A 14336-nucleotide genomic window follows, 5' to 3' on the forward strand; every position below is an offset into this window, starting at 1 on the left:
TCTAATTTTGTAAAAAAAAAACAATTGGGTATGTCCTGTTTTCTTGAAGTCACTCACGGCTTGGGTACTTGGTTATCCCCCATTATATCTATTTTCTTGGTAAAAGATATTTTCCTAAATTAAAACCTATCTTCAAAGTGTCCTTGGCCTCTTTGCTTTTTATTTGGAATTGGTTTTTGTCAGTGCACCATCAACCATCGATTTCCTTGGCGCCTTGGCGTGAACCATGGTAGGACCATTGAAATTTTATGGTTATGATTTTGTTGGTCATAGGAAAGAGGGAGACTGTAACAGTACGCGGAAGGAGCCTTAAATGTAATCATCGGTAGAGGTATACATTCGCATAATCATAAATCGCATTGAGAGGTCTTCGAGGAGAGGTTTTGTGCCTTTTTTATGGTTTGTACGCATAAATATTTATGCTCTTCCCTTCAAATGCTAATGTTGGTTTGTTGAAGTCGTCGGTATGAAGTTATGTACTAAGGTAAGGCATGGACGAATGAAAGAATGAATGGACTATAATGAATGGGATAAACAAATCCTCGTGTTTGTTTGTCCCGTGTTCTCATTCTTGGCTATGAACTAAATGCAAATTGCTGAATGTCCATATAAATGAAGAACAACAAATCATAATGGGAACTGTTTATATATTTTAGATTAGCGAAATGGAAAAGGGCACTTAGAGGTGGGGAAATGGATGGCTTTTAATGGATATTCTTTGTTTTGTCTTCCATTTTAAAAGTTAAAGAACTTCTCTAGGGATGAAATATATAAATCAAAAATTTATTTATATCCTGATTTTATACTTCATGTGGGTTTTTGTGATAGCCTACAATTGTCCACTGTGGTTCTACAGGATGATAATTGTTTTAAAATCAAAAAATTATAGGGTGAGTCTCTATAGTTAGCTCATTTGAAAAGGACTTGGTATTACGGTTACCACAGTTGGTAGAATTCTACCAAAAATAGTAGATTTATTACTGTTTGGTAGAATTCTTGGTGTTGTGGTAGATTTCGCAAAATATTCCTCTTCAACTAAGAGGTACTTAACAAAGAACTAAAATGTTGAAAAAAATAGGAGTAACATTTTGACAGAATTTTCTAAAAGAAAATTGGACAAAATTTTCTATAGCAATAAATTTTGGCAAAATTTTTTAGTGCAATAAAATTTTGAAAAAAATTTGCTATTGCAATAAAATTTTGCCAAAATGTTCTATAGCAATAAAATGTTGACAAAATTTTGTACAAAAATAAAATTTTAACAAAACTGCTGTAGAAACAAAAATTTGACAAATTTTTCTATATCAATAAAATTTTGACAAAATTTTCTGTAGCAAAAACAATTTTGACTAGATTTTCTATAAAAATAAAATTTTCACAAAATTTTCTATTGAATAAAATTTTGACAATTTTTGTATATCAATAAAATTGTGACAAAATTTTCTGTAGCAAAAAAATTTAACAAGATTTTCTATAGCTATACAATTTTGACAAAATTTTCTATAGAAATAAAGTTTTGATAAAATTTTCTATAGAAATAAAAATATTGAAAAAAATTTCTATAGCAATAAAATTTTGACAAAATTGTTTATAGCAATTAAATTTTGACAAAATTTAGTATAGAAATAAAATTTTAATAAAACTTTCACAAAATTTTCTACAGAAACAAAATTTTGACAAAATTTTCTATAGAAATTAATTGTTGACAAAATTTTCTATAGAAATAAAATTTTCACAAAATTTTCTATAGAAATAAAATTTTGACAAAATTTTTTATAGATATAAAATTTTGACAAAATTTTCTATAGAAATAAAGTTTTGATAAAATTTTCTATAGAAATAAAAATGTTGACAAAATTTTCTATAGCAATAAAATTTTGACAAAATTTTCTATAGCAATAAAATTTTGACAAAATTTTCTATAGAAATTAATTGTTGACAAAATTTTCTCTAGAAATAACATTTTGATAAAATTTTATACAGAAATAAAATTTTAGCAAAATTTTCTATAGAAATAAAATTTTGACAAAATTTTTATGGAAATAAAATTTTGACATAATTTTCTATTGAAATAAAATTTTGACGAAATTTTCTATAAAAATAAAATTTTGACAAAATTTTCTATAGAAAAAAAATTTTTACAAAATTTTCTATAGAAATAAAATTTTTACAAAATTTTCTATAGAAATAAAATTTATACAAAATTTTTTATAGATATAAAATTTTGTATAGAAATTAATTGTTGACAAAATTTTCTCTAGAAATAACATTTTGATAAAATTTTATACAGAAATAAAATTTTGACAAAATTTTCTATAGTAATTAATTGTTGACAAAATTTTCTATAGAAGTAACATTTTGTTAAAATTTTATACAGAAATAAAATTTTGACAAATCTTTCTACATCAGTAAAATTTTGACAAAATTTTCTGTAGCAAAATCAGTTTGACAAGATTTTCTATAAAAATAAAATTTTGACAAAATTTTCTATAGAAACAAAATTTTGACAAATTTTCTAAAGAAATAAAATTTTGACAATTTTTCTATATCAATAAATATAAAATTTTAACAAAACTGTCTATAGAAATAAAATTTTGACAGATCTCTCTATATCAATAAAATTTTGACAAAATTTTCTGTAGCAAAATCATTTTGACAAGATTTTCTATAAAAATAAAATTTGACAAAATTTTCTATAGAAATAAAATTTTGACAAAATTTTCTAAAGAAATAAAATTTTGACAATTTTTCTATATCACTAAAATTTTGACAAAATTTTCTGTAGCAAAAAAATTTTAACAAAATTTCTATAGCAATACAATTTTGACAAAATTTTCTATAGAAATAAAGTTTTGATAAAATTTTCTATAGAAATAAAAATGTTGTCAAAATTTTCTATAGCAATAAAATTTTGACAAAATTGTTTATAGCAATTAAAATTTGACAAAATTTAGTATAGAAATAAAATTTTAATAAATTTTTCACAAAATTTTCTACAGAAACAAAAATTGGCAAAATTTTCTATAGAAATAAAATTTTGACAAAATTTTCTATAGAAATTAATTGTTGACAAAATTTTCTATAGAAATAAAATTTTCACAAAATTTTCTATAGAAATAAAATTTTGACAAAATTTTTTATAGATATAAAATTTTGACAAAATTTTCTATAGAAATAAAGTTTTGATAAAATTTTCTATAGAAATAAAAATGTTGACAAAATTTTCTATAGCAATAAAATTTTGACAAAATTGTTTATAGCAATAAAATTTTGACAAAAGTTTCTATAGAAATTAATTGTTGACAAAATTTTAACATTTTGATAAAATGTTATACAGAAATGTTATACAGAAAAAAATTTTCTATAGAAATAAAATTTTGACAAAATTTTCATGGAAATAAAATTTTGACACAATTTTCTATTGAAAAAAAATTTGACGAAATTTTCTATAAAAATAAAATTTTGACAAAATTTTCTATAGAAAAAAAATTTTTACAAAATTTTCTATAGAAATAAAATTTTTACAAAATTTTCTATAGAAATAACATTTTGACAAAATTTTTTATAGATATACAATTTTGACAAAATTTTCAATAGAAATTAATTATTGACAAAATTTTCTCTAGAAATAACATTTTGATAAAATTTTATACAGAAATAAAATTTTGACAAAATTTTCTATAGAAATAAAATTTTGACAAAATTTTCATGGAAATAAAATTTTTACAAAATTTTCTATAGAAATACGATCCCATTGGTCGAAATCGGGCGATACATATATAGTGGGCCTTATCTAAATGTGATCCGATTTTTCTCCAAATTCAATAGCGCTCGAACTTGTGCCAAAAAAACACTGAAGTTCGTTTCATCAAAAGAATTGGACCGGAATCAAAAGTTGCTTCACAAAAGACGCTCTATCTCACAAACTAATTGACTTAAGGACGTCAAATTTTGACACGAATCATTTGAAGGTTGGTGCTATATAAAAATAATATGAATTTAATACTAGCGACGCCATCTATGTGTCAGACCGGGGACTTATTAGCCAACTTGTTACTCTATGAAGTTTTTTCTCGCAACATACTCGACGTGATCACTCTGAGTACACTTCAATAAGAGCGAAAGAGAAATATGTGTTTGTTGGTAGTGTAGACATCCGAGTAACAACAAGAAGTTACTCGTAGCTGTTGTTGTTCATCAAAATGTGTACCCAATGTTTTGCGACTCTCTCAAATAGATGTACTCATGTAGCAAGTACACGTGTACTCTGTGCAGAACTGTGCAGACCTCTACTTTCAACACCAAACTAGGTTAAAAAATGTTGCCTACCTATCAGAGGATTACATGCTGCTGAAAAACGGTATGTTCACGTTGAACGTGCACAAAAGTGGCGCCCGTGCTCAACATTCCTCAATTACAAGTCCTCGAGTGGAGAAGATTGTGTATAAATTTTTATATAATTCTTTGACTCTGAATTCTCTACCGAGTCGATTAACCTTTATGTCTATAATGAATTCCTTTTTGGGTCAATGTACATGTCTCAGAAAAACTTCTGTCCTAATGGTTGGTAATTGAAATAAACTTCAGTAGTTTTTCATATTCTTTATTGGTGGAAACCGCAGAAACTCAATAACGTTCTTCTGTTTTAGTTTTCTTCTCAACCACAGACAGAAAAATCTAATGCCTTTTTGTTCTCTGTTTCTCTTCTCTTTTTTTTGCAGTGACCTCAGACGTTTCTTAATTAACGAAGCACTTCAAGATACAGAAGGTTAACCGCAAGATGTCTTGCATCGAAAATAAGATACAAACAAATTTACATCTACTAACAGTGTTGGCAACATGTTACCTTCTTACCACCAATGTATGGGCTTTTACCAGTATCAGTACGAGTTGTGGACCAAATTTCCCCAGCACTTGTGCCTGTGGCCGTGAAATGTATGAGGGTACCATGCAATACATTGTGAATTGTACCAATGCGCAATTACGCAATACAAGTGTCTTGGAATTTATGCCACAGGATGTGGAAGTGCTTATATTCACGGGAAATCTTATACCAGAGTTGCCATGGAATGTTTTCGGATCGATAAACAGTTATAAGAATCTGCGAATAGTGGACATGAGCAATAATCACATTAGAGAAATTCGAGGCAAATCCTATCATCATGTCCAGAATGTGGAACGTTTGATTTTGAATCACAATAATCTGAGCATATCACGAGATGATGATGAAGTCAATCATCATCATCCCAGGGTATTTTCGAATTTCCTTAATCTACAAAGTCTCCATTTGACCGATGCCTTCGATGACAACAGTTCACCGCAATTGAGTGAGGACTTGCATGATATCTTCATGAACAGTCAATTGGATAAGCTACAGAAGCTTCACTTGGAGCAGAACGAAATAACCCATTTCAAGGATCGCAAAGTGTTTTGTGATTTACCCAGCCTTCGTGATCTTCATTTGGGTGATAATTTCCTTAAGGACATCAACTTCGAAGTGAGCTGTTTGAAGAATCTACGATTCCTGGATTTGGAAAGAAATAAATTCGAATTTGTCAAACCCCATGATCTGATGGTGCTCAACGAATTGGAGGCTCGCAAGGATCGTAACACCAATCTGATAGTGGACTTCAATTTGAATCCCTTCACTTGTGACTGCAAAATTAGCTCCTTCCGTACCTGGATCCACTCGACCAATGTAACGGTACGCAACAAAGAGAGCCTCATGTGCTTCCATGATGAGGTGGACCCCTTGCCCATCCTAGAAATCGATATGTCCCAATGTAGTGCGGCCATAGCAGCAGCTACCATTATGTTCAATACAGCCACCGATAATCATTATGGCCTTGGTGGTCACGAGGAAACCGGTTTGGCTCGACACACAGCCACTTTGATCTTCTTGCTGATTGTCCTTAGCATGATCCTTTTGGGTTTGGTTGTGGCCCTGGTCTATGTCAGTCGAGATAAATTGAAATTTATGATAACACCTGTCTTCGATAATGTGGCCAAGAAGGTTCAATACACTTCCATAAAGGATGAGGATTGTCCCGAGGTTCATGTTTAGATTAGGATTCATGGTAGTGGTTTCATTTTGGATTATTATTTTATTTTTTCGTTTTTCTAGAAATCTAGACTAAAAGTAAAACAAAACAAAACCCCCATTAACAAATCAAAGATAAGTGTATAATATATATAACAAATTACAAAAAAAAACAAAGCAAATATTTATAAAAAAAGCAATGGAAAAAAAAGGACGAAAAAAACACAAAAACAAAAAACAACTCTTAATTGCAAATAGATGATAGTCATCATTAAAAAAAAACACAAAACACAACGCGCCATTTAAACTTAATTAAATTAAAACTAAATGATTTTATAGTTTTTTATTGTTGTTGTTTTTTTTTTTTTTTTCTTAAGCAAACATATCGAAGAGGTAATTTACAAAAATTGTGCCATTATCGACAACAAATTGCAAAACATTTCTCATTGCATCATAGCACAGTGGAAGAGATTTTTTTTTAATTTCTATAGACTATAAGACATACATTTATCTGCTATAAGTTTTGAAGAATGAAGCCGATCCATTTTTATCAATGGCGGCTGCCACGGCTGAAATTTTTGCCACAATCGACGTATATATCAGAGAACGCAAACCTGTATGGAATTATATCTGCCTATGTCGAAGGGAGTATGATAACAATGCATACTCATCCTACTCATAGAAAGCTATACTCAACTCTTCTCAAATTGGATAACACACATACACGCAACGCATTAACTATCTCGTACGATGAGCAACAGTTAATCTGATACTTGTTCTCACTGTGAATAGCTAACAATTGAAAGAGTTAAAATAATGCTCAGATATGGGAAGCCATCAGCTTTGCTACAATGAATTTTTATTTTGGCCCAACATTTTTCCAAAATTCCTACCAGCGGACCATTTTTGCAAATGAAATTAATATAATTTAACCCTTTGACGACGAAGAATTAAGCGCTCGATAAAAGTAAGTTTTTCTTGTAAATTCATATTCAAAATAACCTATTTACTAAGTAAAGTGTCGTCAAAATGTTAAAAAAATATTTCCTTCTATGAGAAATTTCATGGGTCATTCGTCTTCAAAGGTATATATGTAGTCAGAAAAATTATTTAAAATACTTTATATAATTCACTACAAAATACATCATGAGCTTTGTTAGCATTTCAAAAATACAACCAGCACAAAAAAATACGCGGTTTAGCAAATATTCATGGTCATGCGTGCTTGGTTTTGAGGATTTTGTGTAAGCTTGGTCTCAAACCAAAATTTATTGTTAAAAAAGTTTTTATTTTTCCTATAAGCCAAGAAGAGTTTTTGGGGGGGTAATAATAGTAATGAGTATCCCTACATTCCCCACATTCTGTTTGTTGATAATTTTTCTTACCCTAAACGATGAATGAGACATATATGTCCCATTAGTGTCGATACCCTTTTAGAAAAACTATGTAGTGGAATTAGTTCATTTAAAACGTTATCGATAGAGGATGAGTTGATAAACATTATACACCTCAGACAACCAATACTTGAAATAAAAAAAAAATATTTTGTGAAAAAAATTCCAGATTTTTTCATGTTTATAACTTGCCCACAAATACCCCAATTTAAATTTGCAACTTCATAGCTACATGTGTTATCCGTCGATGGAATTTTTTTAATTGGTTGTTAAATGTAGATTTTACAACGGAAATACGAAATGGGACATATATGTCCCATTCTTAGTCAAAGGGTTAAAAGTTAAAAATTTTCCAAAATTTTACTTCGATAGAAAATTTTATCAAATTTCTATTTTTATTCAAAATTGTTATTTCTATATTTTTCTATAAAAATTTTTGTAAAAATTTTATTTCTATAGAAAGTTTTGTCAAAAGTTTATTTCTATAGAAAATTTTGTCAAAATTTATTCCTATAGAAAATTTTGTCAAAAATTTATTCCTATAGAAAACTTTGTAAAAATTTTATTTCTATAGAAAATTTTGTCAAAATTTTATTTGTATAGAAAATGTCAAAATTTTATTTCTACAGAAAATTTTGTCAAAATTTTATTTTTATGGAAGATTTTGCCAAAATTTTATTTCTATAAAAAAATTTGTATAAATTTTATTTCTATAGAAAATTTTGTCAAAATTTTATTTCTATAGAAAATTTTGTCAAAATTTTATTTCTATAGAAAATTTTGTCAAAATTTTATTTCTATAGAAAAATTTTGAAAAATTTTATTGCCATAGAAAAATTTGTATAAATTTTATTTCTATAGAAAATTTTGTCAAAATTTTATTTCTATGGAAGATTTTGCCAAAATTTTATTTCTATAGAAAAATTTGTAAAAATGTTATTGCCATAGAAAAAATTGTATAAATTTTATTTCTATAGAAAATTTTGTCAAATTTTTATTTTTATTCAAAATTTTTATTTCTATATTTTTCTATCGAAATTTTTGTCAAAATTTTATTTCTATAGCAAATTTTGTAAACATTTTATTTCTATAGAATATTTTGGCAAAATTTTACTTCTATAGAAAATTTTGTCAAATTTTATTTCTATAGAAAATTTACCCAAAATTTTATTTCTATAGAAAATTTGTCAAATTTCAAATTAAAAATTTTCTATAGAAAGTTTTGTTAAACTTTTAGTTCATAAGAACATTTTGTCAAAATTTTATTTGTATAGAAAATGTTGTCAAAATTTTATTTCTACAGAAAATTTTGTCAAAATTTTATTTCTATAGAAAATTTTGTCAAAATTTTATTTCTATAGAAAATTTTGTAAAAATTTTATTTCTATAGAAAATTTTATCAAAATTTTATTTCTATAGAAAATTTTGTCAAAATTTTATTTCTATAGAAAATTTTGTCAAAATTTTATTTCTATGGAAGATTTTGCCAAAATTTTATTTTTATGGAAGATTTTGCCAAAATTTTATTTCTATAGAAAAATTTGTATAAATTTTATTTCTATAGAAAATTTTGTCAAAATTTTATTAATATAGAAAATTTTGTCAAAATTTTATTTCTATAGAAAAATTTTGAAAAATTTTATTGCCATAGAAAAATTTGTATAAATTTTATTTCTATAGAAAATTTTGTCAAAATTTTATTTCTATGGAAGATTTTGCCAAAATTTTATTTCTATAGAAAAATTTGTATAAATTGTATTTCTATAGAAAATTTTATCAAAAATTTTATTTCTAAGAAAATTTGGTCAAAATTTTATTTCTATCGAAATTTTTGTCAAAATTTTATTTCTATAGCAAATTTTGTCAAAATTTTATTTCTATAGAATATTTTGGCAAAATTTTACTTCTATAGAAAATTTTGTCAAATTTTATTTCTATAGAAAATTTACCCAAAATTTTATTTCTATAGAAAATTTGTCAAATTTCAAATTAAAAATTTTCTATAGAAAGTTTTGTTAAACTTTTAGTTCATTAGAAAATTTTGTCAAAATTTCATTTCTATAGAAAATTTTGTGAAAATTTTATTTCCACATAAAATTTTGTCAAATTTTTATTTCTACAGAAAATTTTGTCAAAACTTTACTTCTATAGAAAATTTTGTCAAAATTTTATTTCTATAGAAAATTTTGTCAAAATGTTAGTTCTACAGAAAATTTGTCAAATTTCAAATTAAAAATTTTCTATAGATAGTTATCGTAAGTTCTACAAAAATAAAATTTTGTCGAAATTTTATTTCTGTAGAAAATTTGGTTACACGTTTAGTTCATTAGACAATTTTGTCAAAATTTTATATCAATAGAAAATTTTGTCAAAATTTCATTTCTATAGAAGATTTTGTCAAAATTTTATTTCCACATAAAATATTGTTAAAATTTTATTTCTATAGAAAATTTTGTCAAAATTTTATTTCTATAGAAAATTTTGTCAAATTTTATTTCTATAGAAATTTTGTCAAAATTTTATATCTATAGAAAATTTTGTCAAAATTTTATTTCCACATAAAATATTGTTAAAATTTTATTTCTATAGAAAATTTTGTCAAAATTTTAATTCTATAAAAAATTTAGCAAAAATCTTATTGCTATAGAAAATTAGAAATTTGGATTTTATTCGAACTTTCTTTTGTATTAAATAGAAAATAATTATTCAAGCTTGAGATCGATGTTTTGTATGTATTAGTTCCTTTTATTCGTCAATATTTCGCAATTACGTTGAAAATTTATAGAAAATTATGTCAATATTTTATTTCTATAGAAAATTTGTCAAATTTCAAATTCAAAATTTTCTTAGAACGTTATCGCAAGTTCTACAAAAATAAAATTTTGTCACAATTTTATTTCTGTAAAAACTTTGTTAAACTTTTAGTTCATTAGAAAATTTTGTCAAAATTTCATTTCTTTAGGAAATTTTTGTCAAAATTTTATTTACACAGAAAATTTTTGTTAAAATTTTATTTCTATAGAAAATCTTGTTAAAATTTTATTTCTATAGAAAATCTTGTTAAAATTGTATTTCTATAGAAATTTTTGAAAAAATTTTATTTCTACAGAAAATTTTGTCACAATTTTATTTCTATAGAAAATTTTGAAAAAAATACCAAAATTTTGTCAAAATTTTATTTCTACAGAAAATTTTGAAAAAAGTGCCAAAATCAACCAAATTTAAAAATTATTAATTTTTTGGACCAATTTTGGTCCAATTGGCAACCCTGGTATGGAGCACCGTAGTAAATTTCGTACCTTTTACCACTACACAAAAAAACTCTGATTCAATTACGAAATTAATTGATCCAATTTATTTTTTTTTTATTGAAATGTCTGCAATCACAGAAATGATAGTATCAATTAAAAATTTAATCGATCCAATTCAAAATTTAATTGATACTATTAATTTTTGTGATTGATTTTTGTTTCAATTTAAAAAAAATTGCTGAATCAATTAAATTTTTAATTGAATATTTTTTAAAACTCAATTATGACTTTAATTAGAAAAAATTAATTAGAAAAAATTTCGTGAATTTTTTTTTTTTCTGTGTAATGTGCATAAATTAGTTTATCCATACGGGGAATTAGAACATTTCTCTCAATTCCAATAGAAATTTGTGAAAACCTAAAGCGTTTGGTGATAGATTGTCTGTGCGGAGAATATACAACATATAACGAGGATATATACGTCACGAGTCGGCCTAACTTTTAATGTCCACAGTTCACTTTAATTAGCGTCATCAACATGTCTATAAGACTTTAGTTCCAATTTTCATGATGTGGAAACAATCAAACAATATTTCATCCCAATTTTATGTCATTTTCACGAGTTATACTCGAGGGGCACATTCACAGAATGAAGCCGACCCATACATATATGTCGGCGGCGGCTGATACCAAATTTTTCCCTCCGGCATCGGAGGGCTAAGTTGATATAAATTTGTCTTTTCGGTGGCGCACAATTATTACATCTAAACATAGACTAGAGCAGCACTCATTGATAACTGAAAAAAATCGCCAATTACAGTAACACAGAGGTCTGAATTGAAACAGTTCAATAGCAATTGATATCGTATTGATCAATTTTTTTTTCAATTCGTTTCCAAAATAGATTGTTGTATCTTTCAATTTCCACAAATTTTCTTCCACTGTCTATTCTAAAACAGAAATCTAAAATCAATAATTATAACTAAAAATATTTTTTTTTATTATTTCTGCCAATTAATTGTTTAATTATCATTTGATTTAAATATAACAAAACAAAAAATAACAACAATGCATTTATTTACGAAACACTAAAGACAAGTATAAAAAAAAAAAACTGCAACATCAAAAACAAAACAATAAAGTAACAAACGGAATAACGAAAAAATTAGGCCATAATTATATAATTATAATCATTCAAATAGTATAGTGGTAAGAATGCATTTTTTTTAAATAATTGACACCATATGTATGTAATTATTTTATCTCACGGTATATATAAACACACACACATATATATATACATACATTTATATAATAAAATGATCAACTAAAACTCAGTTATATTTTTGAAAAAAAAAATAAATCAAATAAACAAATTGTAACTAAAAAAAACAAATTAAATCTTTACTCATGCTCTTACATATACATACATATATTCCACATATCAGCTATCGCTCTGTCTGTTTTTCCAATCCCCATCCACACTTGTAATTGATCAATGAATTAACCTTAGATATATCTGTGATTTAAGTTAGTAGAAGAAGAGTTTTTTCTCCAAAATCGATTGCATTGATAATTCTCATAATTTGCTTTGGTTTTTATTTGAATTTACTCATATTATAAATTTTACTTAAAACACCTCTGGCGAAAATTTTTTTACAAAAAATACTTTGGGCGAAAAATACTGGCGAAATATTTTCTGCCGAAAATACTTTGGGACGCTAATATCGATTGTTAACCGTTTCCTTAGAAAACATAAGAATTACATGGCAAAACTGTATTATTGGTACACGATAACGTCGTTCTATTAGAAATTTCGCTAGCAAAAATAGCTTATGCTTTTCGTATTGGAAACAAAAATTTTCGCTGGAGCTTAATGAAAAGTTTTTTTTTTTTATACAGAACGGGAAAATGTTTCGAATTGTGAGGAACAATATGGGTAACTACCCAATAAATACAGGAATGAGCCTTTGTCATGAGCAACCTTATATCAGTGTTAAAACATAACCAAACGATAGGCGAACATTTTTTCGCAACGGACAAATGTAATGTTGACAATAACCTTGTCAACAAAAATTCTTATTTTCGAGGGGTTTTAATGTCAATTAGCATGATTTTCAATATTCAACTTTGGAGTTGAGTTATTTGAAGATAAAAGAAATTCCACTTAACCAGGCAATAATGAGTTAAAAAATTTGTACGCATTGGCAACACTATTATTGTTTTCTTTTGGCGCCGCTAGCACGGTTGCCACTCGAGTCAAAAATAATCTACCACAATTTGGAGAAATTTTTACCAAAAAAAAACTACAAAAAAATAGATTTTATTTTGTCAAAATTTTATTTCTATAGAAAATTGTGTCAAAATTTTATTTCTATAGAAAATTTTGTCAATATTTTATTTCTATAGAAAATTTTGTCAATATTTTTTTTCTATAGAAAATTTTGTCAAAATTTTATTTATATAGAACATTTTATCAAAATTTTATTTATATAGAAAATTTTGTCAAAATGTTATTGCTGTAGAAAATTTTGTCAAAATTTTATTGCTGTAGAAAATTTTGTCAAAATTTTATTGTTGTAGAAAATTTTGTCAAATTTTATTTCTATAGAAAATTTTGGCAAAATTTTATTTCTACAGAAAATTTTGTCAAAATTGTTGTTACTATTTTGCCAAAAATTTTTGTCAAAATTTTATTTTTATAGAAAATTTTGTCAAAATTTTATTTTTATAGAAAATTTTGTCAAAATTGTATTTTTATAGAAAATTTTGTCAAAATTTTATTTCTATAGAAAATTTTGTCAAATTTTTGTTTCTATAGAAATTTTTGTCAAAATTTTATTTCTATAGAAAATTTTGTCAATATTTTATGACAACAATGAGTTAAAAAATTGGTACGCATTGGCAACACTATTATTGTTTTCTTTTGGCACCGCTAGCACGGTTGCCACTCGAGTCAAAAATAATCTACCACAATTTGGAGAAATTTTTACCAAAAAAACTACGAAACAAAAAGATTTTATTTTGTCAAAATTTTATTTCTATAGAAAATTTTGTGAAAATTTTATTTCAATACAAAATTTTGTCAAAATTTTATTTATAAGAAAATTTTGTCAAAATTTTATTTCTTTAGACAATTTTGTCAAATATTTATTTCTATAAAAAATTTTGTCAAAATTTTATTTGTATAGAAATTTTTTTTATAAGAAAATTTCGTACAAATTTTTTCAATAAAAAATGTTGTCAAAATTTTATTTCTATAGAACATTTTGTCAAAATTTTGTTTCTATAGAAATTTTTGTCAAAATTTTATTTCTATAGAATATTTTGTCAAAATTTTATTTCTATCGAAAATTTTGTCAAAATGTTAATTCTATAGAAAATTTTGCCAAAATTGTTGTTACTATAGAAAATTTTGTTACTATAGAAAATGTTGTCAACATTTTTGATAGTATAGAGAATTTTGTCAAAATTTTTGTTACTATAGAAAATTTTGTCAAAATTTTATTTCTATAGAAAATTTTGCCAAAATTTTATTTCTATAGAAAATTTTGTCAAAATTTTATTTCTATGGAAAAATTAGAATTCTACCAACTGTGGCAACCGTGGCCGCTAGCCGTCAGTTTTCCTGCCGGTATTTCAGGCTTCCCA

At 25.4% G+C, this 14336-nt stretch overlaps 1 protein-coding gene across 1 annotated transcript in view; it reads left to right on the forward strand.

The window, feature by feature from the left end:
- Positions 1-6372, forward strand: part of LOC142220948 (trophoblast glycoprotein) — a 425290-nt gene extending 418918 nt beyond the window's left edge. Inside the window, exon 5 of the mRNA XM_075290386.1 lies at positions 4722-6372. Within this exon, the coding sequence (XP_075146501.1) occupies positions 4781-6064 (1284 nt within the window). The 5' untranslated portion in view covers positions 4722-4780 and the 3' untranslated portion in view covers positions 6065-6372. The remainder of the gene's footprint in view (positions 1-4721) is intronic.
- Positions 6373-14336: the final 7964 nt, after the last annotated feature.

The sequence above is a fragment of the Haematobia irritans genome, chromosome 1 (assembly GCF_050003625.1).
Source record: "Haematobia irritans isolate KBUSLIRL chromosome 1, ASM5000362v1, whole genome shotgun sequence".
NCBI lineage: Eukaryota > Metazoa > Arthropoda > Insecta > Diptera > Muscidae > Haematobia > Haematobia irritans.